The sequence below is a fragment of the Mus caroli genome, unplaced genomic scaffold (genome assembly GCF_978045245.1).
Source record: "Mus caroli unplaced genomic scaffold, Mus_caroli_1 scaffold_12, whole genome shotgun sequence".
Classification (NCBI taxonomy): Eukaryota; Metazoa; Chordata; class Mammalia; order Rodentia; family Muridae; genus Mus; species Mus caroli.
Genome location: NW_028227267.1, coordinates 19271242 through 19294945, shown reverse-complemented (window position 1 = coordinate 19294945; position 23704 = coordinate 19271242). Strand labels below are relative to the sequence as shown.

Here is a 23704-nt window from a genome sequence, read left to right as displayed (position 1 = left end):
CTGGGAAGTGAACTCTGGATCTCTAAAGAGCAGCCACTGCTCTTAACCTCTGAGCCATCTTTCCAGCCCCCAAAGAACAGTATTCTCCACAACAGCTGTTCAGAGATTTTGAAGCTGGGTGTGGTGGCTTATGCCTGTAATATCAACATCTGGGAGAGCAGGACAGGCAATGTTAGAGGCCTGTCTACCTCTCAGTGAAATAGAAAGATTTTACAACATGATTTTTTTAAAGTTACTTTTAGGTTTATTTTATTTTTTTTCATTAAGTATGTGTATATGTCTATGTAAAGGTATGTGCACACAAGAGAAAGTACACATGGAAGCTAGGCCAGATGAGGTTATCAGAGTCTCTGGAGGTAGAGGCACAGGAACTGAGAGCTGGCTGTTGTGGAGTGCTAGTATTGCTGGGCTTTCGTAGATAATGCTTGAAGTTTAGTAATTAGGACATGGAGACATCTGTTTAAGGCATTGGCCTTTGGCTGAGGCAGTCTCTCAGGTAGCCTCTAACTCAACCCAACTATCTTCATCACTCCATGTGGTTCTCACTGCCTGCTTCCCAGATCTCTTGCCTTTCTCAGGATCTCTGCCTGCCAGGACGTTTTGCCTATACTTCTTGCAGCATCTCAGGCTGCCAACTCATTCAAACAGTTGGCTTGGGAATCTACATGGGGAAGGTCACCTTACCCATGGCTGCTTACCTTTCTTTTAAAGGCAGGTGAAGAAGTAAGTAACACATACATATCCTGCTAGCCTGGTTCTGGCTACAAATAACAGTTGAGAACACAAGAATACACGTTTTCATAGCCAGAAAATACAATATTTGGGGTCACCTCAACATGGCAGGACCTGAGCTTTGGTAGTGTCTAAGCAGAATACACTGTGACTGCTGAGCCATCTTCCATCACCTTGCAGCTTGATTTCTAAGATCAGAGTTAAGAGTCTAGAGCAGTGGCTCAGTGGCTAAGAGCATTTGTTGCTCTGGAGGACCTGAGTTTGGTTTTCAGCACACACATAGTTGTGAACAGCCATCCATAGCTCTACTTTAAGGAGACCCAACACCCTTCTGACTTCCATCGGCACTAGGTATACAAGCAGGAAAACACTCAAATACATAATAAAATAAATGAATATTTAAAAAGAGAAAATAGAGTATTAAGTCATTCTATGCTTGATTAGGATGGTGGATTTTATAAGAGTTGAAATAATCACCATTACTTTAAATGGTTGTTGTTGTTATTATTCCTTTGTAAGAATATTATGCATTTCCAGCCGGGCAGTGGTGGCGCACGCCTGTAATCCCAGCACTTGGGAGGCAGAGGCAGGTGGATTTCTAAGTTCGAGGCCAGCCTGGTCTACAGAGTCAGTTCCAGGACAGCCAGGGCTACACAGAGAAACCCTGTCTCAAAAAACCAAAAACAAAACAAACCAAACCAAACAAACAAACAAACAAAAAAAACAGAAAGCCTTTTGCCTAAATAACATCTAATGTAAAGATTTAGAGAACTTAGAATAGTTTCAAAGACTCTTATGTATATTTGGGATATAGAGTTTCTAGTCAAATTGGCAATAAACAAGGATATTGTAAAATTTGGGAGTTCATATTTTCCTAGTTCCTCAACATTTTCCCCAATCAGACAGTAGACCCTCTGACCAGACAACTTGTTGTACCAAAATGAAACGGCTAGTCACTGCCACAAGTCTCCCTTCATGCCCTCTTCTGATGTGGCCTACTGATGTTTAGTGCAGTCCATTCGTGCCTTTACTCATAGTCTCCCTGCTAACTGCTAGTAGAGGTACTTGCCACAGCTCCTCACTTCTGGTTCCGTGTTCTTCTAGTGCCTGTTCGTAGGAGCTCCTTCCACGTAGCCTCGGCACAGTTTGTCAGGCCTCCTGCTCTGGGAGCTGTGAGTCTGATAAGCCTTAAAATTCATGACTCTACTGTTATTTCTCTTAAGTATTTTACAGTGGTTCTTAAAAGATCCCACAAAAGTGTTTGCTTCCTTTTGCCATTTTGAAGACAGAGAAGGGTAGGTGATAAGCCAGTTGGGGTTTTGTTTGTTTATTTGGTTGGTTTGGTTGTGATGCTAGAAAGTCAGTTGGAGCCTCTTGAAAGGAAGATCATTTGTGATGACTTTAAAAGCATATCCTATGATGCATGCATGCCATACTAAAGGAGAGAGAGAAAAGCATGAACTCGAGCTTGGCTTCGAATGGTTGAAAGGATGTTATAACGAGAGAAAATGTCCTGGTTTTACATGCTTATGGTAGGCTGAGAGTTTAGAACAGAGACTAGAGACTTCTGGCACATACAGCCAAAAACTACAGCTCCATCATTTCTTTCTCTTCATCCTTTCTTTGTTTTGTTCTCAATTTTGAAACAGATTTGTGAAGCTTAGGCTGGCTTTGGAATTCCTAAGTACTTGAATTCCTTCTTGCTGCTTCTACTTCCTAACTGCTGGGATTTCAGGTTTGCCACCACGCCTGCTTGTGATTGCAGTCTTAGTGGGGGAGGAGTATGTCATGCAAATGAGTGTGGTGGCAACTTTGGTCGGGAACCGGGGTGGAGCAGTAGTCTGGATGGGATTCCCAAAGATGGTTAAAAGTACATGTGGGTATGCCAAAGAAGAGAAAGGGCCATGTGCATTTCTCAAAGAAATGACCCTTATGTAGTGATAGGAGTAACATCTGTCAGTCATGCATGCAAGGGCACAGGCTCTGGAGGGCAAATGTGGTCAGGCAGAAGTAGCTCAGTTTAGGAATTTTCTGCATGAGTGTGGATGCTGCTGAAAGTAGAAATTACTAGACAAAAACAAAACAAACAAAAACATGAGAATGACCAAAGAGCTGGCAAAGGAACCAACTGTCAGCAGGGAATCTGGCTGATCAGGAGAGGCAAGGGGTTGAAAAGTCAGCTCTAAGGGGTCACTGCCAAAGCTAAATTTGCAGTTAGGCAGCCACCTGAGGCTGTCCCACATGTCAACATTGGTATGAGAGACGATTTGGTTTACAGACTAAGCCTACAACTGCCCATCAAACTTATGAAAAAGGGGAATTGATGGTGGTGGAAAGAGGATGCACCCCTCAGCTGATGTGATAGTGTGTTGTAGGGAAATGAAGCACAGAGAATGTTCTGATGGGCCCTTTTCTAAGATGGTTGGAATTTTCAACCAGGTATATACTAAAAGGGTCTGAGTCTCAATTCGGAACATACTTTGGTAAAACCAAATTTAATTCAGGATATATGTAGTTTTTCTGTAGGCTAATGCCTGTGAATTTAGTTGGTTCATGCAATTTGAATTTGTGGAATCTAGCCTTGGACTGAGAAGCTGGGCTCTGGCCCTCTTTTCTGACCCCAGTGTCATAGTTTGGGCTTCTATGCGCATGTAAGATGATAGTATTTCTGAGGCCCATACTGTACATGATTTTGGTTTTTTAGTAACACAGTCATAGAAAGCTCTAAAGATATGCAAGTAGTGTTAAGAGTAAAACTTGTTTTTTAAGGTCTCAGACCACGAGATCCTCCTGCCTCAGCCTTCCAAATGCTAGAAAGGCATAATTCCTCAATAATATTTATTTCAGTTTGACTTGTACAGCTAAATAAAATGGGCTTAGGTGTTGTGGTACATGCTTTTAACCCTAGTTACTTGGAAGGTTGAGACAATACTGCAAGTTCATCTGAGGCCAGTCTAACCTTAGATAAGACTCAGCCACAGAAGAAAAGATAAGGAAAATGAGTCAGGCTGGGAAGGCTTCCCCTTGTATAATACTCAGCACCAGACTCTTCCAAGGTTGTGAAGCGGGTTGATTAAAAACACCATTTTAAGGAAAAAAGTGTGGCACCATCAGAGTAGACTTATTAAACTAATGAAGTACTTTCCCACGAAACCTTGTGGAAAACAGCGTTTAATCAGCCTCAGCATAAAAATGTTTCTCATTAGTCTTTGATAAAAATTGGCTCTTGATTGTTTAGAAGGATGATCTGCACACTAACAATGTGGTTAGTTTGAATCTGGTCGTTTGTGTTTATTGCACCAAACTTGCCAAGATTTTTAGTCAGTAGTAATACTATTCTAGAGTTCATGTTTATATGATTTGATGCATATCATCTTTTTTCTTTTTGTAATTAAATTTGTTGGTCCTTTTTTATGGTTCAGAGAACTAATTTACAAATAGTGCTCCTTTGTATGAGCACAGTTCATTATGGCATTTATTATATTTTCTCCTTTAACATGTGCTTACTTGGCATAATAAGCCCACATTGGACAGTGCAATGCTGTGTTAGTTTTGTTTCAGGGCATGGCCTGTCACGGGAGATGTTCTGTGGGATGGGAATTGTTTGTGTGTAGGCTTTCAAGGTGGGCTCCTCATTTATGAGGAAACCCTAAAGCAAGACAGCCTTCCTGCTTGTAAGGATAAACACAGAAGGGGTGGGGGGATAAGTTGACAGAATTTAGTCAGAAAGGATTGAACTTGTCCTAAGATAGTGGCATTAGGATTGGTTACTTTAAGAGATTTTTTTTTAAATTATTTTAAAAAATACAAACATGGTAAAAGTTGAAGAAAACAAAACCCCCCTATATATGCCGACTTCCTAGATTTAGTGCTCTACCATATTTCCTGTATTTAAATGTATGTTAGGCTGACTATTTCTTTTAATTTTTTAATAATTTAATAATTTCTGACCTATAGAAAAGTTGCAGCATTAGGATTAAGAATCCTGTATATTCTTCATTCAGATTCTCCACATGTCAGCACTGAACCCATATTCCTCACTTTATCAATTTTTCATCCTTATTTTTCCTCTCCTTCCTCCTGTCTTTCATCTTTTACTGTGGATCTTTCAGAATCACAGACAGGATAACCTTTATTCCTGAATACTTTGCCCCGCATATCCAGCTCCTCCCACATGACTCTTACATCAGTCTCGGAATTAAGAAGCTAACCCTGCTATGTTACTGTGCTTGAGTCTGCCGATTTCATTCTCATTTTCCAGTTGTCTCAGGAATGTCCTGGGTCATGACTGCCTTTGTCATGGTTCTTTAGTCTCCTTTAGTCTCATGTCTTTAACAGTCTTGAACAACATGGAACAATTAAAATGTCTCTCAGGTTGGATGTGTCTAATGCCTCCTTGTGACTAGGTTCGAACTGTGTATACTTTACAGAAATACCATGTCAGAAGGTGCCTCATAGTGCATTGCTCTGTTGTTGGTGACATTAACTTTGACTAATTAAGGTGTTGGCCTCCTTGGCTTCTCCTTGCCTTGTAACTTTTTGTAAGTTACTGAATTTTCTATTTTTGTGGAGAATTGTCTATGACTACATACACGTTCCATTAGACCTCAGACTTGTTCCTATTTATGTTTTAGCATATGCTGATTATTTTTACTCAATTAGTTGTTGCTACAGTAGAGGTCAAGAATGATTTCATAACTATCGTTTCTTACATATTTGTTGTCTTGGCTCTTATTGAATTAATAATTCAGTGCATATATGTATCTGTTGTGCGGTTGGGTACAAATTAGGTACAGTGGAACATCCAGTCTAGTTTTTATTGTGTTTTTATAATTAACAGTATTTTTTGAATTTTTAAAAATTAAACTATAACTGCATGTTTCTATTGTAGTAAGAATCTTTAAATTAAAAAAGAATCTTTATTTTATTTTTTTCTTTTTGTTACAAAATTTCACCCTATAACCCAAGCTATTCTAGATCTCACTGTGTAAGCGAAAGAATACAAAATACAGTATAAAAATATGACTTTCTAGATGATGTTAGTTAGTGTTCAATAGCCAAAGTATTTTTAAAGATTTGTTTGACTGTGTGCACGTGTGTGCGCAAGTGTGCATGTCCCTTCCCTTCCCTTCCCTTCCCTTCCCTTCCCTTCCCTTCCCTTCCCTTCCCTTCCCTTCCCTTCCCTTCCCTTCCCTTCCCTTCCCTTCCCTTCCCTTCCCTTCCCTTCCCTTCCCTTCCCTTCCCTTCCCTTCCCTTCCCTTCCCTTCTTTCCATTTTTATTTAAGTTCCTGTCTTATTCTTAAATTTCAAAATTGATGGAGAAGGAGCTGGAAAGAGGGATAATCTGTTAAATTAGGCATTCTCTGCCAAGCCTGATAACCTGGGTTGAGTTCAATCCTTGGGACCCCCATGGTAGAGAGAAAGAGACAATTTCCTTGTGTTCTCTTCTGATCTCTACATATGTACTGTGGCATGCATGTCACACACACGTGCACACATGCACATACACACACCCAATAGTAAAAATGAATATGATATAATAATAATATATACTATAATAATAATAATAAGATATAACTGTAGTAAAAATGAATATAATTTGAAAATTGATGGAAAAAGTGTTGTGCCTGTCTTACTGAATTTCAAGTTTACAGGAGCTGTACATTAATATGTATGTTATTGTCTATATTTTATAGTAGTACTAGTATCTGTGTTAACTCTTGTTGTTCAAGGTAAAAATAACTAATGTGCTTACCCTAATTTGCTTCTAAGTTTTATTTAACTCAATTGTGCTATATTACAAGCTATGTATGTCTAAACATGAAAAAGAGTGCCAGACTTTAGTTATAGAGATTATAGTTCAGTACTAACACTTGCTTTTAAAATCAACATGTTTTTGTCAGATGACTTACAGGGTACCCAGTCAGAAACTGAGGCCAAACAAGACATTCAGCATCTTCGCAAAGAATTGGTGGAAGCCCAGGAGCTAGCTAGAACAAGTAAACAAAAATGCTTTGAACTTCAAGGTGAGATGAAGATCCCTGCACTCCCTGGGGTCCTGTGGAGGCAGCAGTGTGATGTGACAGCACAGAGCTCAGAGCCCAGAGGCCTGTGTTTGGATGTTAGATGCTCCATCAACCAGTGTAACACAAGCCTCGTTGGGGGAGAGAACCCTGAAAATTGAGTTATTCCTAGAGTTAGTGCTCACATTTGAGGGGTGGTTATTTAGCAGGAAGGTTTCAGACAAGGTTGAGGATATGGAATCTTCTAAGCCAAGCAGAGGAAACAAGAGTGTAAGTTTGAGGCCAGCCTGGGTAGTTAGATGCCCTCAAAAGAAAACAAACAATCTTTTTTATCTTGTCCACTTGGGGACCAGGCTTATGCTTCCATAGCATTCCAATATCTGCCTTTAGGCAGTTAAAGTCTTAGAGAGGCTCAAGATCCAGACCATGGATTCTTATGACCTCCCTGGGTTTTATAAGATGCCCTTTCTGAGCAGAACAATTCAAATGGCAAGGTGAACCTGTGAATTCCTAACTACTTCCTTTCCTGATTCTTAAAAACATTCCTATGTGAATGAGCTTATCTTAAGGTCCCTACAGCTCAGTGGAAGGTCAGCCTACCTGGCTTTTGTCCCCAGAACTGCAGAAATTAAAATATAGGCATTTGTTTCTCTTGAATCTATTATACGATACAGGCTAATGTTTAATTACAATGAAAAAATATTTTAGCAATCAGCCATTATTTTGTATTTACTGTGTGCTTGACAGAAAACACAAGAATTTTGTGTTTGGGGTTTTTGTTGTTGTTGTTTTAGTTTTGTGTATGATTTTTAAGATTTGGGTTTTTTTGAGGTTGAAGGTAGATGTTTTTGTTGCTTTTATTTATTTGTTTGTTTGCTTGTTTATGGGTAGGGTCTTACTACATAGCCTTTGCTAGCAAGGGACTCACTACATAGACAACTTGCTTGAACTCACAGAGATCTATCTGCCTCTGTAACCTCAGTGCTTAGGTTAGATTAAGTATGCACTATGATGTCCGATCCTTAATATGCTAAATTTAAGAAAAAATGGTATTAGGTATTTTACCTAGGCTTTTGTGGAAGTACTCTACCATGGAGGTATGTCCCAACCCTCTAACAGAGCCTAGGCTGGTCTTGAACTTGTGAGCTTCCTTGTCTTAGCCTTCCCAGTATTTGGGATTGTAAGTGTGTGCTATCACATTGCTCAAATAACTAACAATGATTTGGCTCTTTCGTGTGTGAGAAAGGCTTGCTGGTGATTCAGTCTATAGAAACTCTGGCACTGGATTTTATAGATTTGTTACTTACTATTGTTTTGTGTTCTAAAATCTTACTGGCTAATACTGATAAAACTTATCATCTAACCTTGTGTCTTTCCATAAACTTTAAAAGACAAATTTTAGAAATTTCTAGCTGCACAATTATGAATCTTTTTCACTAACTCACAAAATTAGGTACACTGTATTTTTGCTTTTTAGCTCTTTTGGAAGAAGAACGAAAAGCCTATCGAAATCAAGTTGAGGAATCAGCTAAACAAATACAGGTTCTTCAAGGTATGGGGCACCTAAGAGTGTTTTAGATAACTTTGGTTATTGTTGCATTCAGCGATTGCAAAAGAATGGAAAGTAAGTGCTCAGAGGCCTCAGTCGTCATAGCTCTGGTTCTTTCCGAGAGACTGTCTGTCGTACCAGGCCCTTGGACAGTTGTCCTTTAAAGCAGACAAAAAGGAGGGATTGTGCTAACAACCCACTGTAAGACCCTGGAGTTGAAAAGGCAGAGTGATGCTAACTGTGGTGGTGAATGCCTGTAATCCCAGCCCATCAGAGGCTACATAATCTCAGTCCTTCCTGAGCTACCTCACTGCCTACCCCCAAAATATTTTCATCAGCAAGAGGATAGAAAAACATATATACATACATATGTAAATCCCTCTCTACTCAGTGTTTGTTATTATATGTGTATAGGGGTGTGCGTGCGTGCGTGCGTGCCTCTGTGTGTGTGTGTGTATGAAGGCATTTTATAAAGGGAGAATAAATACCAAAATATTAAAATAAACTTTCCTTTAGCCTTTTGGTTTTCTCCTTTTACATCTGTGTTCTGGTATTCTCTGTATCAAACATGGATTGCTTGTGCAGTTTAATCATAAGAAAGAGCTGTGATAGTGAGGTTGTAGCCTGTAATGTGCTATAATTTCCTTCCTAATTCCTATGACTTAAGAAAGTGATAGATAAATACACTTTTACAGTCCAGCTGCAGAAGTTACACATGGATATGGAGAATCTCCAGGAGGAAAAGGACACGGAAATCTCCAGCACAAGAGATAAATTGCTTAGTGCCCAAGATGAGATTTTGCTCCTTCGTCAAGCAGCAGCAGAGGCTGTGTCTGAGCGGGACACTGACTTTGTTTCCTTGCAAGAAGAGCTTAAGAAGGTCAGAGCGGAGCTTGAGGGCTGGAGGAAAGCAGCATCTGAATACGAGAATGAAATCAGAAGTCTGCAGAGTAGTTTCCAGCTTCGATGTCAGCAGTGTGAAGACCAGCAAAGAGAGGAGGCAACAAGGTTGCAAGGTAAGTGAGCTCTTAAGCTTAAAGCTCCTACCTCTTGCTTTTCAGGGAGGTGGGGCTGGGGGGGGGGGGGGCGGGGGGGTTGCCTTTAGTCTCATTGCACTGTCCCGGCCTACACCTGCTAGCTCTTAACTCATGGCAGCAGTCATTTTTTTCTCTGATAGAAGGTAACAACATCAACCAGGGCTGTAGGTACATTCTGCAGGTCTGCAGGTCCTATAATAAGTTGCAGTTTTACAGACATGTAATGTTAATTCTATATAATGCTGTTGAAGTATATGCATCATAACAATGATATATGCCCATAATCCCAGTACCTAGGAGGTAGAGACCAGATTGTTATGAATTTAAGGCATGCTTGGATTATATCCGAGAGCCTGTGCCAAAAACAAGCAAACATTAACATTATCTTAAAACATTGCGCAAAGCAGCCAGGCGTAAAGCCAGTACTCAGGAGACAGAGGCTGTTCTCTGAAATGGTACTCTGTCTCCTTTGAATAAGGTAGATTTTGGTTTCTATATTAACAAATATGTTTTATGACTACTTTAGGTGAGCTGGAGAAGTTGAAGAAGGAGTGGGATGTACTGGAAACGGAATGCCATTCTCTAAAAAAGGAGAACGTGTTGTTGTCTTCAGAACTGCAGCGACAAGAGAAGGAATTGCACAAGTATGTGAGCATTGCCCTTTTAACTTCAAAATATTTATCTTTAATTTTTATGTAAATTAGAATTTGATATTTAAATATCATTTTGGAGCAAAATGTTCAGCCAAACTAGTTATATGACAAGATAAACACAGTAAATAAATATTATGTAATTTCATACCTTTTATCACCCTATCCTGTAAGCCTGCACCTTTTGGATTAACCTAGAACTCAGATCCATTTGGATGCTCCTGCTGAAAACAAAGAGCAGAGACCCAACATCTGGAAGTACCAGTGTGCTGCACATATAAAATTGTTGTTCTCTCACCTCGTCCGTTAGAGTGCTGATCTAAAACTATAACAAAGAATTTCCCACAAGAGGTATAACTTTAGCCTCTGAATCACACAGGAAGAGGCTGGGAATATAACAAGCTATGGAGGACTTGAGGCTGTGGGTTCCATTCCTAGTGTGACAGAGGGGATGATAGAGAGATTTTGAGAGACTGAAATTGGACCTATGGCTTGCTCCATCCTGTCTAGTCAGAACAGAAAGCTCCAGGTTCAGTAAGACCTTGTCTCTAGAGGAAGACATCAGACATTCATTTTGGCTTTCCCTTATTCAGGAATATATGCACACACCTGTACATGTACAAATACACATACAATACATAGTTGATATACAGGCCACACACACACACACACAGAGGAACTAATCTATATGGTGGGTGGCACACCCTTGTAACCCTACACTTGTGTGTGTGTGTATCTATGTGTGTGTATGTGTGTGTGTGTGAGAGAGAGAGAGAGAGAGGGGGGGGGCAGGCATGCACGCAGGAGGATCAGGAGTTCTAAGTCCTTCTTTAGCTCTATAGTCTGGGTAGCCTTATCTCAACCCCTCACCCCTCCTAAACTCAGTAAGAAAAGACCTGAAGCATAACATCTGCTGATTTATTCTCTAAAGCCCCTCATTATAATATCATGAAATCTTACAAAGCACTTTCATTCTCTCTCTTTTTAAATGATTTTATGTATTTTTATTTTATATGTATGTGTATTTTGCTTGCATACAGTAAGAATGCCATGCATATGTAGCCCCTATGTGGTGGGCATTGGACTCTGTAGAACTCCAAAACCCCTAGAACTAGAGTTACAGATAGTTATAAGGTGTTGGGAACCAAACCTGGGTCCTCTGGAGCACCAGCCAGTGCTCTTAACCACTGAGCACCCCTCTAGCCCCTGATTGTTCTTTCCTAATGCTGTAACTTTGCTCCATGGACTTTATATATATTACATTTTTGAATATGTGATGATAATTAATGAATAAAACAAATGTTTCCTTGTAATATGAAACAGTGAAAGCAATGCTTAAAATAGAAAGAGGCTAAAATAAAGACCCACAATACATATACATATGCACACATGTGTACATATTGATTACTTGGGTGCAGCACATATAAACAGATTGATTTTGTTAGTACTTTGAAATAGGGTCTCGAGTAACCCAAGCTGGCCTTGAACTTGGTGTGTAGCCAAGGCTGGCTTTGAACTCCTACAGCTTCAGACTCTCAAGTACTGTGAGTATAGGCGTTATCTACTCCACCTATATTCTGAACCTCCTCACCTCTTACTTTTGAGATGTGAATAATTAAAATCTAGCAGATTGTTAAAGTACTGTTCTCTTTAAATTATGTCAATTTGGCTTAAATATTCAAAATTGCATTTATAGATACCATGTGAGTAGAAGCATGTTACTTAAACTGTTAGGCTTCAGTTGGTTATTTGTTGCTTGCCTGAAGAACAGCTATGTGGGATGCTAAGGCAGGGAGAATCACTTGTAAGATACCTATCTCACAACCAAAATAATAAGTGCCAGAAAGTTATACTGTATCAATACCTATCATTAGTCAAGTCACCTGTCTAAATTCACACATATTAATTCTGTTTCTTGAACATTTGTGCTTGAGCACTCTAAATTTACTTGCTACAATTCTCTTTTATACAGGGTATAAAGGCCCTTCAGTGCCTATGTATATTGGCCTAATACTATCAGACTTCTCCCTAAGGGTCTGCCTATTGTGTAATCAGAGTGAGATATATACTCTGTAGTTCTTTATTTATAGTATTGAATCTAATTAAGTTCCATTCTTAAAGATATAACACTGTCACTTTGAAAATCTTATATTTAAAAAAATGTTTTATATGTACACCATGTGCATGCATTGCCTGCAGAAGGCAGAAGACAGTGTATTCCTTAGAACTGGAGTTACAAATGCTTGTGGATCCGGAGAACCAAGCGCACATCCTCTGGAAGAGCAGCTACTGTTCTTAACCACTGAGCCATCTCTCTGACTCTGAAACTCTTACATTCTTTTAAGTGCTTGTGGGAGCTCATTTTTCTCTAAGCCAAAAAAAGGCCTTTTTTTTTTTTTTTTTTAACTGTTATCAAAGAATTGAACAAGGAACTATTTTTTTTTTTCATGCTGGATATTGAACCCAGTTTCTTGGTCATGTTAGCCACATGCTCTACCATTGAGGTACATCCCCAGTCTCTGAAAAGGGTTCATTCGTATTAAGTTATTGTCCTCATGTGTAAATATTTTAAAAGGTTTATTATGTATATGAGTACACTGTAAGCTCTCTTCAGACACACCAGAACAGGGCATCAGATCCCATTACAGATGGTTGTGAGCCACCATATTGTTGCTGGAAATTGAACTAAGGGCCTCAGGAAGAACAGTCAGTGCTCTTGACTGCTGAACCATCTCTCCAGCCCAATATGTAAATTAATTTTAAAAGCAAATTATAAAAATAATAATGTAATTACAGCTGGGGAATAGCTTCAGATACCGTATTAATCGGGGTTTCTATTGCTGTAATAAAACACCGTGACCAAAACAACTTGGAGAGAAAAGAGTTTATTATATCGAACAACTATCAGGTCACAGACCATCATTGAAGGAATTCAGGGCAGGAACTTGGAGGCAGGAACTGAAGCAGAGGCCATGGGAGAGTGCTGCTTATTGGCTTGCTTCTCATGGCTTACTCAGCTTGCTTTCTTATACGACCCCACCTGCCAAAGGGGTCACACCATTCACAATAAATTGGAGGCTTGCACATTAGTCAATCAAGAAAACACTAGACAAGCTTTCCCACCAGCTAGTCAGTAAAGAGCATTTTCTCAAGTGAGCTTCCCTCTTCCCAGATGATTCTAGAGTGTGCTGAGTTGACATAAAACTAGCCAGCACAGAGGTAAATGTTTGACAGACGACAACACTCAGAAACCCCTTGCTATTTGTAGCATGGTGCCCGTACACATCTAAAAGCAGGAAATGTTTATTCAGAGAGTTAAGTGACTTGCTCCATATCCCACAATTCATTTGTGGTAAGGCCAGGGTCAGCCTCCCAGTCTAGGCCTTGTCCCGTGCTTTCCCCGTGTGATAGCGCTTCTTAGCTGAGCAGGTTTCTCTTTCACTGACTTTAGCAGGGATTCCTATGCTTGAGGTTTCTGACCCCTATCCTCTTTTCAAGTACTTAATCCTGTAACATAGTTGAAATATGTATTTCTATGTATTTATGGTACAATTAGTAAAGATAATTTAATCAAAGTACAATTAGGGCCCAGCATGGGGGTGCATATCTTTAATGTCAGCATTTGCAGGCAGATCTGTGAGTGCAAGACCAGCCTGGCCTACAAAGGGAGTTCCAGGCCATCCAAAGCTACATAGTATGACCCTATCTCAAATCAGGAAAAGAATAAAAGCAAAGATAACTCCTAGCATACAATTAGTCATTTCCTTCTATTTGTTATATATAAAGTTTCTACTTTTCTATTCAAAGGGATACAGCTTCAAACTTAAAGGGATTTTTTAATGCCTTTTCCTTACTAAAAGTGTCTTCCTTTTTTCTGCCTTTTTCTCCTGCTGTGAAACCCATTGGTGTAATGCTGAGGATGCCAGGCTTCGCCTGTGTCCAGTGTCTGCTGTGATGACATCTGGGTTTGTGTTGCAGTTCTCAGAAGCAGAGTTTTGAACTCACGAGTGACCTCAGCATCCTTCAGATGACTAGGAAAGAGCTGGAGAAGCAAGTGGGATCCTTGAAAGAACAACACCTTCGGGATGCAGCTGACTTAAAAACTCTCCTCAGTAAGGCTGAAAACCAAGCAAAGGATGTACAGAAAGAGGTAAAGCGAAAAGACATTCTGAGTCCAGTTATGGTTGGACTTAAAGCCAAAGGCAAATCAGACATCCATGCTACTTAGAAATAAAGAGAAGCAGAAACCATATTACCCGTCAGTTGGCACTTGGAACACTCCAGCCTGGTCATTTCCAGGTGTGCGTCATGGTCCATATCGAGATAATTTATCAAGTGTTTGTTTTCAAACATACGTAAGAGTTAGTTTTAATTTTTCTCTAACAATTGACTGATCTGAGAGATTTTTTGTAGCAGAAGCCTGGTCTGTTGTTTAACTATCAAAGAGAATGTCATATTTAATGAACTGCTCTTCCAGAAGACAAACTAGGGCAACACCAGTGCTGGAGCTGTACGCTCCTGGGGGAGTGACTGGAGAGTCACTCACCCTGACCTTGTGGCTCATGCTTGTCATCCCAGAAACTGGAAGGCTGAGGCAGGAGGATTGCAATGAATTCAAGGCTAAGCTGGTTTATATAATGAACCCTGGCTCAAAACACCAAAGTAAAACATATATACAGATAGGCATGGTAATACACAGCCACAATCATAGCACTTAGGAGTTCAAGACCAGCCTCAGCAACATAGATAGTGAGTTTGAGGTCAGCTACATTAGATCCTGTGTCAGAAAACAAACAAGAAAGAAGTGACTTGAAATTCACCTATATATAGGCCAAATGCCTGTTCTGTAAAACTGCATTTTCCCCCTCTGCTTTCTTTTCATCTTCACAAACACACACACTTATATTTTCATATGATTTTGCTTAAACTTTGATTTCATTAGCTTTTTAAATAATTGTGTTAAGGAGGGTGTGAGAACTTTGGGAAGGACCTACTCTCGGTCTTTCTGGGCAGGATAGATCTGTTTCCTTAAAGCTGACAACAGGCCAGTACATGGTCGCTTCAGCTGGCCTTCCTGCACTGCTCCCTGCCTGCCCAGGTCAGGAAGCAGGTTAATAAAGCCTGTCTGTCCATAAGGAAGCACCAGCTGCAGACATGAGCAAGATTCCTCCTGAGTTAGAGGGATGAGGAAGACAGCTCTTTTGTCTTTAGGAATGAATTTTCTGAAAGTTGTTTTTAGAAAATTTGATTAATGCAAGTTTCTCTTTGCACTTTGCCTGGAGTATCCTGAATTTGGAAATGATTATTGTTCTTCTGTCTTTGTGCTTGTTTCTAAAGGAAAAACAAACTGCAACAACTTTTCTCTCTGTGTCCATGTTGATGTTGAAATGTTCCGCTTTACCGGGCTAAGGATGTATATTTTAGGAAAATCTTCATTTGATTAAAACACAAATTTTGTGCCAAAGTAAATACCCTAATATTTAATACTGTAAGCACTTTGTGTCCTTCCAGACCATGTGCCATAATCCTTCAGTATTTGGGGAGAATCTGTGGCTGGAAGATGATCCTGTCCTGTGTTACTATGGAATGCATTAGGCATTTTGTCGCATTGTTTCTTTGTCTGCTTCCAGTCACTGAATAATCAGTGCCAAATGCTTTGACTGTTTCCACAAATGGCAGAGGCATGTTGTCGCAGCATTGAAACTGTTGCTGGTCTTTGGATTGCATTAAATGCAGCATATTTAAAAGTATGTCTGAATTTGTCAGTATGTTTCTTTCCTGTTTTCTTGTTCACTGTTTTCCTTGTGAAATAACCTATGATCATCATATTCCTTTGTAATGTGAAATTGCTGTTTGTCTTCTGTCAACATATCGGATACTAGTCTGTAAGTAAAATAGTTTTAATAAGGTTTTATCTCTGTGTAATCCACTGCAAATACAGTATTACTTTTCAGTAATGCGTATTTACTTCTTGTCGACATTTCCCTTTGCTCTCCTTTCTTTCATGGAGTCATGCTTAATGTGCTTAAAAAAACAATCCTGATTATGTGTCTTTAGTGCTGGAAAAGGTTAAACAATTGCAAGCTGAGCAACCCCAGATAAGATTATTTTTATGGAGGAGAGCTACACGTGTTGATAATATTATGCAATATTTCCATCTTAAGAGTAAAGACACTGGTTACTTCCAAGTTAAGAAGCAAGAGGGAGCAGACTTGTAAAGGCCAAACCAGGTGTAAAGCTAAGGCTACATGTAGAGGATGGATGACCTTTGTCCTGCTGTTTAAAGCTTTATCTATACAATTTTTATATAAGTAACTCCAAGGAAAATTATCAGAAATAGTTTTTAATGTTCAATAGTAAAAGAAAAGAATTGTATATCATCTTTATATTTGATTTTATAAAGCATTTATTTATTTTAATTTAATGAGACTATCTATGATCTAAGAGTTCAACCAGTTCCTGGCATACACTGGCAATCTCTTCCACACTTAGGAAGCTAAGAGAGAGAGGTCTTGAGTCAGTACCAACCTAAGTTACATAGATCCTGTGTCAAACTTACCAAGCAGAGAGTATGTAAAACTTTGGATGTCTGAGTCTGCCCTGAAATGACTGAGGCCTCCCGTCCTCCCAAGCACTCCTGTGCTGGAGCTGTGCAGCAGTATGCCCTGATGTGCTGCTTTCTTGTGGTTCCGCTTCATGGTCCCTGAAGTGGGGAGATGATTAAGGGTTCTGATGAAGAAGGTGGACTTGATATCAAAATGGTGGAAGGAGAGGGAAAGTTTGGTCAACAAAGCAATTTTGACTCATCCTTCACTAATACTGTTAGATCACTGAGAACTGATTGTGTTCTAAGGTGTGAAAACTAGAATATTATCACTGGACTTCTTCTTGGCAGCCTCCTAGTAACCTTCTGCCTTCTGGGAGAAATTCATAGACCATCACATCAAGTGGAAAAAAAAAAAACAAAACGCTGTCACAAAACTGTGACTTTTAGTCTGTAGTTTTTTTTTCTAGAATACTGTCCAGGGCTGTGCTGTTCTGGGGATGCTCTTAGGTAACAAAACGTTCCTCTCATATTTTTCTTCGCCTTCCTGGTAACCTTTATGCTGACCCTGGCCTCTTCCCTATCCCTTTCTCTTCTAATGTTTTATGCATTTTCATTTTTCGTTATATTTGTCTTTATTGAGTATTGATAAGGTCCTCTCCAGTGTTTTTATTTCAAGAGCACTGTTATAAAGGCATCCTTTGTTAAGTTTAGGATATAGATAGAGAAGAATTAAACAGCTTCCATTCTCTTAAGCCATGTTAGAGAGGAGGAGGAGCCTTTCTGACAGACTACACTCATGGGATATTTGTTTCTATTCAGTCCTCGTCTTCCTGTCTTCCTTCTGAAACACTCAGATGGCAGAATGGGGCAGCTGAAGTAGAGACAGAGACATGCCCAGCAGCAGAGCAGTGTCCCTTTGGGAGCCTAGACTTCAGTAAGCGGCAATATCTAGAAATGGAACCAGTCTAGAATTCCAGCTTCCTGGAAACACCACAATCAAACCACACCCTGTGTATCACATTGGTTTGTTCAAGGGATAGTTTGTATAAAAGTCATGCGTTTTACACACACACACACATATATATATTCATACTATGTCTATATAGCACACACACACACAACTTTCAAGAGTGGAAAATGGCTTGTTCCTTTATGGAACCTTTCCTGTTAGAAACAGATTTTAAAAACCAGGTTTTTTAAATTGTTGCTAATAGGTTCTAAGTGTCAAATCCCCCAGTTTTTGTGGTAAGTCAGATTATTTGTTTAGATAGCTCACTGATGATATCCATCAGTGCTGAGGAATGGAAGACCTGTACAAGTTAATGCCCTTTTTTTTTTTTTTTTTTTTTTTTTTAAGAGTAAGCAACTTGGCTAACAAGGCTTACTTTTAATTACCAGGAAATATACTTAGACCTGACACTGCCATTTAGTTAGGCTATAGGATTTGTCTCTATCTGCTTTACTTTTTCTCAAAGGAAAATGTTTTCAATTTTCCCCCTTCTCACTTGATGGAAGACATGACCTTTTATATTATAAACAGATGACGACACAGTATGTTCTATTCTTTGATTTTAACACTGAGGCAGATTACATAAGTCAACATTAAAGATGTCTTACTGTGAGAGCCAGGGACTCTTTTCCGTCTCCATACAGAAAGACTTGGTGTTGAAAGTTATTAACAGGGCCCGGTACATATACCTGTCTAGAACCATAACTGCATACCCGTTTTACGTCAAGTCTGCACACTCTTTTTTTCTTTGCCTTTAGTATGAAAAGACACAGACTGTTCTCTCAGAACTGAAGTTGAAGTTTGAAATGACTGAGCAGGAAAAGCAATCAATCACAGATGAGCTCAAACAGTGTAAAGACAACCTGAAGCTGCTGCGAGAGAAAGGAAATAATGTAAGTGTTTACCCACTCGGCTTAGGTTCCTTTGTGAGGAATGTCAGAGGCTTGAGAATGACTTCCAGAAGACTTTACTATGCTGTGCAAAACTAACAGCCTGGCTATGAGAACATCTACGACAGAACCATTGTGCTGTGGGATTCCCCCCCCCCCTTTCTTATTTTCTTTCTTTCTTTCTTTCTTTCTTTCTTTCTTTCTTTCTTTCTTTCTTTCTTTCTTTCTTTTTCTTTCTTTCTTTCTTTCTTTCTTTCTTCTTTCCTCCCTCCCTCCCCTCTCTCTCTCTTTCTTTCTTTCTTTCTTTCTTTCTTTCTTTCTTTCTTTCTTTCTTTCTTTCTTCTTTCTTTCTTTGTAAGAATTTGCCCTTTGATGAACACCCATAGAAAAAACACCTGCCTGATGGAAAACAGCTGTCAGTAAAACAGCTTAGAAGAACTATCTAGTTTGTGCAGATGAATCTGAGGTTCTGTCACGAAGTCATCATTGGGCTTGTTTCTTTCCTGTTGGGAAATGAAGCCTGTGCCACGGGGGGGGTTGGGGGGGGTCATTTAGGAGACATGGGACGTGCTGGTCCTTAGCATTAGGCTGTCCTGGAAAGCAAAGCTTTAGCACACTTTTTTGTTTTTATGCTAGTGATGTACAATCCCAAAAGCTTTCTGTTTATTTGACATCTGTCAGTATTTAGTAAATTGACACAGAGCTTTCTAATGTATGTTTGAGAGAGAGAAGGAGGGATGGGGGTTTGGGCACAAAGATGAGAAAAACATTTGGCTGTAAATTTAGTTTGCAAACACTTGATTCTCATGTGTTAGAAAGGTCTTTAAGACGACGTTGTACTAAATAAATGTCGTGTTGTTTGTTTTGGTGACCATTGCCTTTGTGGGCCCTAACTGATGGATGTTCAGTGTGGTTGGTTGTGCTCTGAGACTTGCTCCAAACTCTGTCACAGCTTGGACACTGCAGTGGACGTGAGCCACATGCTTCTGTAGTTTCCACACAATGCTCACGAGTTGTGTCAGCTGTCTTTCGCTTGCTAAAGTTACAGGGTTTAGATAACAAAGGGTTGCAGCTTAGGGAGGCCCTTTAGAAATGGGAAGGTTGAAGGCTTTATGCCAAACAAACATGGATTGCATTTTTTAGTGCATACATTATAGAAATCTTCTAGATCATAATAGTTTGATATCTTTTCTTTTGTGCTAATTCATATCTGATTATAGAATTTTAGTCCACTTCCTGCTAAATTAACATATAAAGACATCTTACATGATCAGAATGACCCTCCCCACGCTGTTACTATTTATAGGTATATCAAACAATTCCCCTTGAGGGCAAATTCCCTTTTTGCCCCCTAGGGCTTATGTTTCCATATAATCCCTTTCCTTTCAAGACAAACAGATGCATTTAGAATAAAGGAAAGTTGTGAGCTTCAGCTGCCTGTTCATTATACACTGTGCTGTGTCCTTTGCTTTATCATGTTCACATTGTCATAAAAAGATGTATTCCTAAGCTTTAAAGCAATACTAACTCAAAAGTAGGAGAATTTCAGTTAGAAGGAAAATGGTTTTTGGTAGAAGAACAGAATATACCCTATCCCTTGCCATGAAAACATATTTATCAACTAGTGGACTTCAGATATTACACAAAAAGTAATATATTATGAAAACAGAGCGTCCCTTGATGAACGCCTATTGCTCTGTCTGGACTTGTTTCATTTCATTAGACTTATTTGGGAGCAAGCGTTGCCTCCAACTGTTCCTTTTAAGGTAGTTGTTTCTAGTATACAAATCACAACTCATCATTCTGAAATGCGTTAGATGTCTTTAAAATGTTTGAATTGATGCAAAACCCAAATGGTATACTTCTGTTACCTCAGCCTTCCTTTCCTCCTCCACCCACCCCCTGGGGGCTAAATCATCTTATCTGATTTTTTTTCATAGCATAAAATGATTTTAATATCCCTTCCCTTCTTCAGCCCTCCATATTACAACCTGTCCCAGCCGTTTTCATCGGCCTATTCCTGGCTTTCCTGTTTTGGTGTTTCGGTCCATTGTGGTAGAGAAAGGTACAAGCACTACTGTTAAGTCCTTGTCTGTTTGTCCCTGTCACCTGTTTGTGCCATATTTGTAATAGACTGCATGGCAAAACCACACAGACATTTTGTTCCCAGAAGCAAACCCTTCATTTAGTATGCTGTGTGTTTGTGTCACACTAATGAACAATCAGCTAATCACATAACATTGTGTCTTGTTTCTTTTGTAGTAATGCTAACCATGAATTAACCCTAAGCTAACCTGTTGTTAATATACTTCCTTTAACTGAGTTTTTATCTCTAGCAAACTGGAGAAAGCAATGAATTTCTGCAGTATCACCAGCCATGTCCCAGTTATGTGTTCAGGCAGAATTGATTGAGAAATGAAGAGTTTGCAGCTAGCTATGTTTCCTCCTCTCCTCCCCTCCTCCCCTCCCTTCCTTCATTCCTTCCTTTCCATGATATAGAGTTGGGTGGTTTTTTTCCTTTAATCCTTTGCCTGCTTTCTGTGAAGATGAAAGAAAATGAGATTAATGTAATGAACCATTGGCTCACGATATCAACTCCAATGAAAATTTATTTGTGAGAATATAAGTAAGCTCTGTAACAGATCTTTCTGAGCTCTGATTTGCAAATCAGTATTTTTTCAAGAATACTTTCAGAATACTAGTAAGAATAAAAGTAGCAACCAAAGTAAATAGATTTTATAAACCCCCTACAAACTGACTGGAAAGGCCATCAGCACTTGGCATGATCATCAGAGGAATCCAAAGGCAGGGTTCGAGTGCCTCTTGGACCGTGTCTGATTTGCATCTCCTTTGCTTTTGAGTTACAGGATCAAGCCTGAACCATTTTCTTTCTATCCCCATCTTGGAACTCGGATTTTCATAAAAACATATTTTTCAGCAGACGTGTACCATAGGCAGCAGATTTACTGAAATCTGTGGATAGCCGAGGAAAGGCAGCAGGCAGCCCAGAAACACATTTAGAAGTAACTACTAAGTTTCAACTCTGACAAAGTTGAAAGCTGTCTCGGACTTTCCTGGGACAGGACAGTCCTGCTAGTGTGTCCCTCCTTAGTTTCTTTCCATTTTACACTTACCTTTACAATGCAAACACAAGAGTTTTCCTACAGTCTTTTAAGTATGTGGGGCTCAGTTCACCAGAGGGTAAATATGTATGAAAAGAGAGGGGAGAGTGTGATACTGACTCTTGGTTTCTTTCCACACAGAAACCCTGGCCCTGGATGCCCATGTTGGCGGCCCTGGTTGCGGTGACAGCTATGGTGCTGTATGTACCAGGTCTGGCCAGAGCTTCTCCATGACAGTGTGTCTTGAGTCTGTACACCGTCCTCCCTCTAGAAGCCGGCAGCACACTCATGTTGGGGACAAGCAGAACCATTCTCTTCCTTTTTACCTCTTAAAACAGCAAAGTGCAAGAATACAGCTGGAGGGTCATTGCTTTAACTTATATAAAATATATCTGTCTATAGAGAGGATATAAAGTTGTGAATTTATTCGGTTTTACATGTAATTTTTAAATTAGTATGTTGAGATTCTGAATATTATGGTGGCCTAAAGTATGCGTCTTAGTGCACCAAATTATTTATACCATAAATTTATAGATATTTTACTCTGAATTCTAATGGCCACACAATTCATTTTTCTGATTCGATAACTACTCAAACCGAACAACCAATACATACATGGGAATAGAGGCCCTGTGTGCTCAGTGCCTATCAGTTTGAATATATACACACACACACATATATATATTTTTTTTACATATTTACGCCATTTTTACTTGTTATAAAACCACTGAGCTATTGGGAACAAGACTTAGACAATTATTTGTGTGGATTTTTTTTTAAAGGAAAAATACATTTGAAAAATATTCTCTTATAATGATTATTTGGGGAATACATACATGTTTGTTCAGCCTTAATGTGACTTGAAGATCTGAAGGACATCAGCTTTGAAAACTTTCCATGAGAGTTTGTATTTTCTTGAGCAAACTGAAATATTACTGGGAGCAAAAACATAAGTGCATAATTTCAATGCAATCAACCAAACTGTTGAGTGAATTGGAATGTAACTTACTAAACCTCATGTATTTAAGAAATGTTTTCTTTAAAAGCCAAGTTACCTTCTCATATACAGCAGTTTAGAAAGCATGATTTTTTTTTCTGTCATCTGTTCCTCCAAGCATGTTTAATTGAAGGAAGAATTATATCTGTTTAGATAAGCTTTTATTGACTTAATTTGGTTATGATGTGGAGCTAATTCACATTCAAGATAAACTGATGTTCTCTGCTAGCAGATTTCTTGGTTGGGTATACAAATGGTTATTTCTTTTTGTTGTTAATTGGAACAGCCTGTCAATTAGTAGCACTATTCCCAAGATTGGTATTGTTCCACACACAGTGACACACCTCAGCACTGCTTGGCATTATACATTTAAGCACAGAGGTTAAAGTTTAGCTGTGGTTTTGTGCAGCACCATAGTGATGTCAATATCCTAAAGTATCACATGGTTAGGTTTTCTTCAGTCAGGGAAGACTAGAAGGGAAGGCCAGTGAATTGGCTTGAATGTTGTATGAGAACACCCAGATCTAGCCAGATATTGAAAAAGGAGTTTAGGATATAATTTGCCTGTGATGTTTGGCAGTCATTGTTTTTACTTTAAAAGTTGTATTTAAAGCTATTTGGGATCGTTGCCGGGAGAATCACTATATTCATGGAGGAATTAGCCACAAATGACTTAGAAAATACTGTCGTATGGTTCATTTTGCCATTCTCTGTTGCAGGAAGCCACCCCACCACAGAATGCTGATATGCCAGTGGTACCCAGTACCTCTTGTATATAGTTATTGCAAATACTGTTATGAAATGCATAACTTCAAAATTACCTTTTTTAAAGTAAATAATTGTTTGAAATCTATTTTGTAAAGATAAAACGTACAATAGAATTTCTGGAGTACAGATTAAACTATTTGCACTAACACACGTGATGTGCATGATTTAATAAAATAACTTTAATCTCCCTTTGCATGTTTGAGTTGTACATCATTGAAGTTCTTCGTGCTGGCTCTGCCTTCAGTCATCCTTTGCCTTGCTTGAAGTGACTTGGCATTAAATGTGTGCTAGATGTTCTCTGGGGTTAAAAGCAATCCCTCCAGTCTGCTTAACTCACCCTTACTGCTTTCCTCCCTTAGATTATCATTGTGAAAATGGAT

At 39.2% G+C, this 23704-nt stretch overlaps 1 protein-coding gene across 27 annotated transcripts in view; it reads left to right on the top strand.

Annotated features, from left to right (window-relative positions):
* Slmap (sarcolemma associated protein) overlaps positions 1–23217 on the top strand; it is a 122894-nt gene extending 99677 nt beyond the window's left edge. For 10 of the 27 annotated variants that reach the window (XM_085828452.1, XM_085828444.1, XM_085828447.1 and 7 more), the window contains 7 exons: positions 6636–6758; positions 8233–8307; positions 9000–9320; positions 9868–9985; positions 13970–14141; positions 18306–18440; positions 21701–23217. In XM_085828452.1, coding sequence (XP_085684578.1) covers positions 6636–6758; positions 8233–8307; positions 9000–9320; positions 9868–9985; positions 13970–14141; positions 18306–18440; positions 21701–21793 — 1037 coding nt within the window. In that variant the 3' untranslated portion in view covers positions 21794–23217. Of the gene's footprint in view, positions 1–6635; positions 6759–8232; positions 8308–8999; positions 9321–9867; positions 9986–13969; positions 14142–18305; positions 18441–20412; positions 20503–21700 lie in introns of all 27 variants that reach the window. The other 17 variants (XM_085828453.1, XM_085828446.1, XM_085828440.1 and 14 more) reach the window with 3 other exon arrangements.
* The last annotated feature ends 487 nt before the right edge of the window (positions 23218–23704 follow it).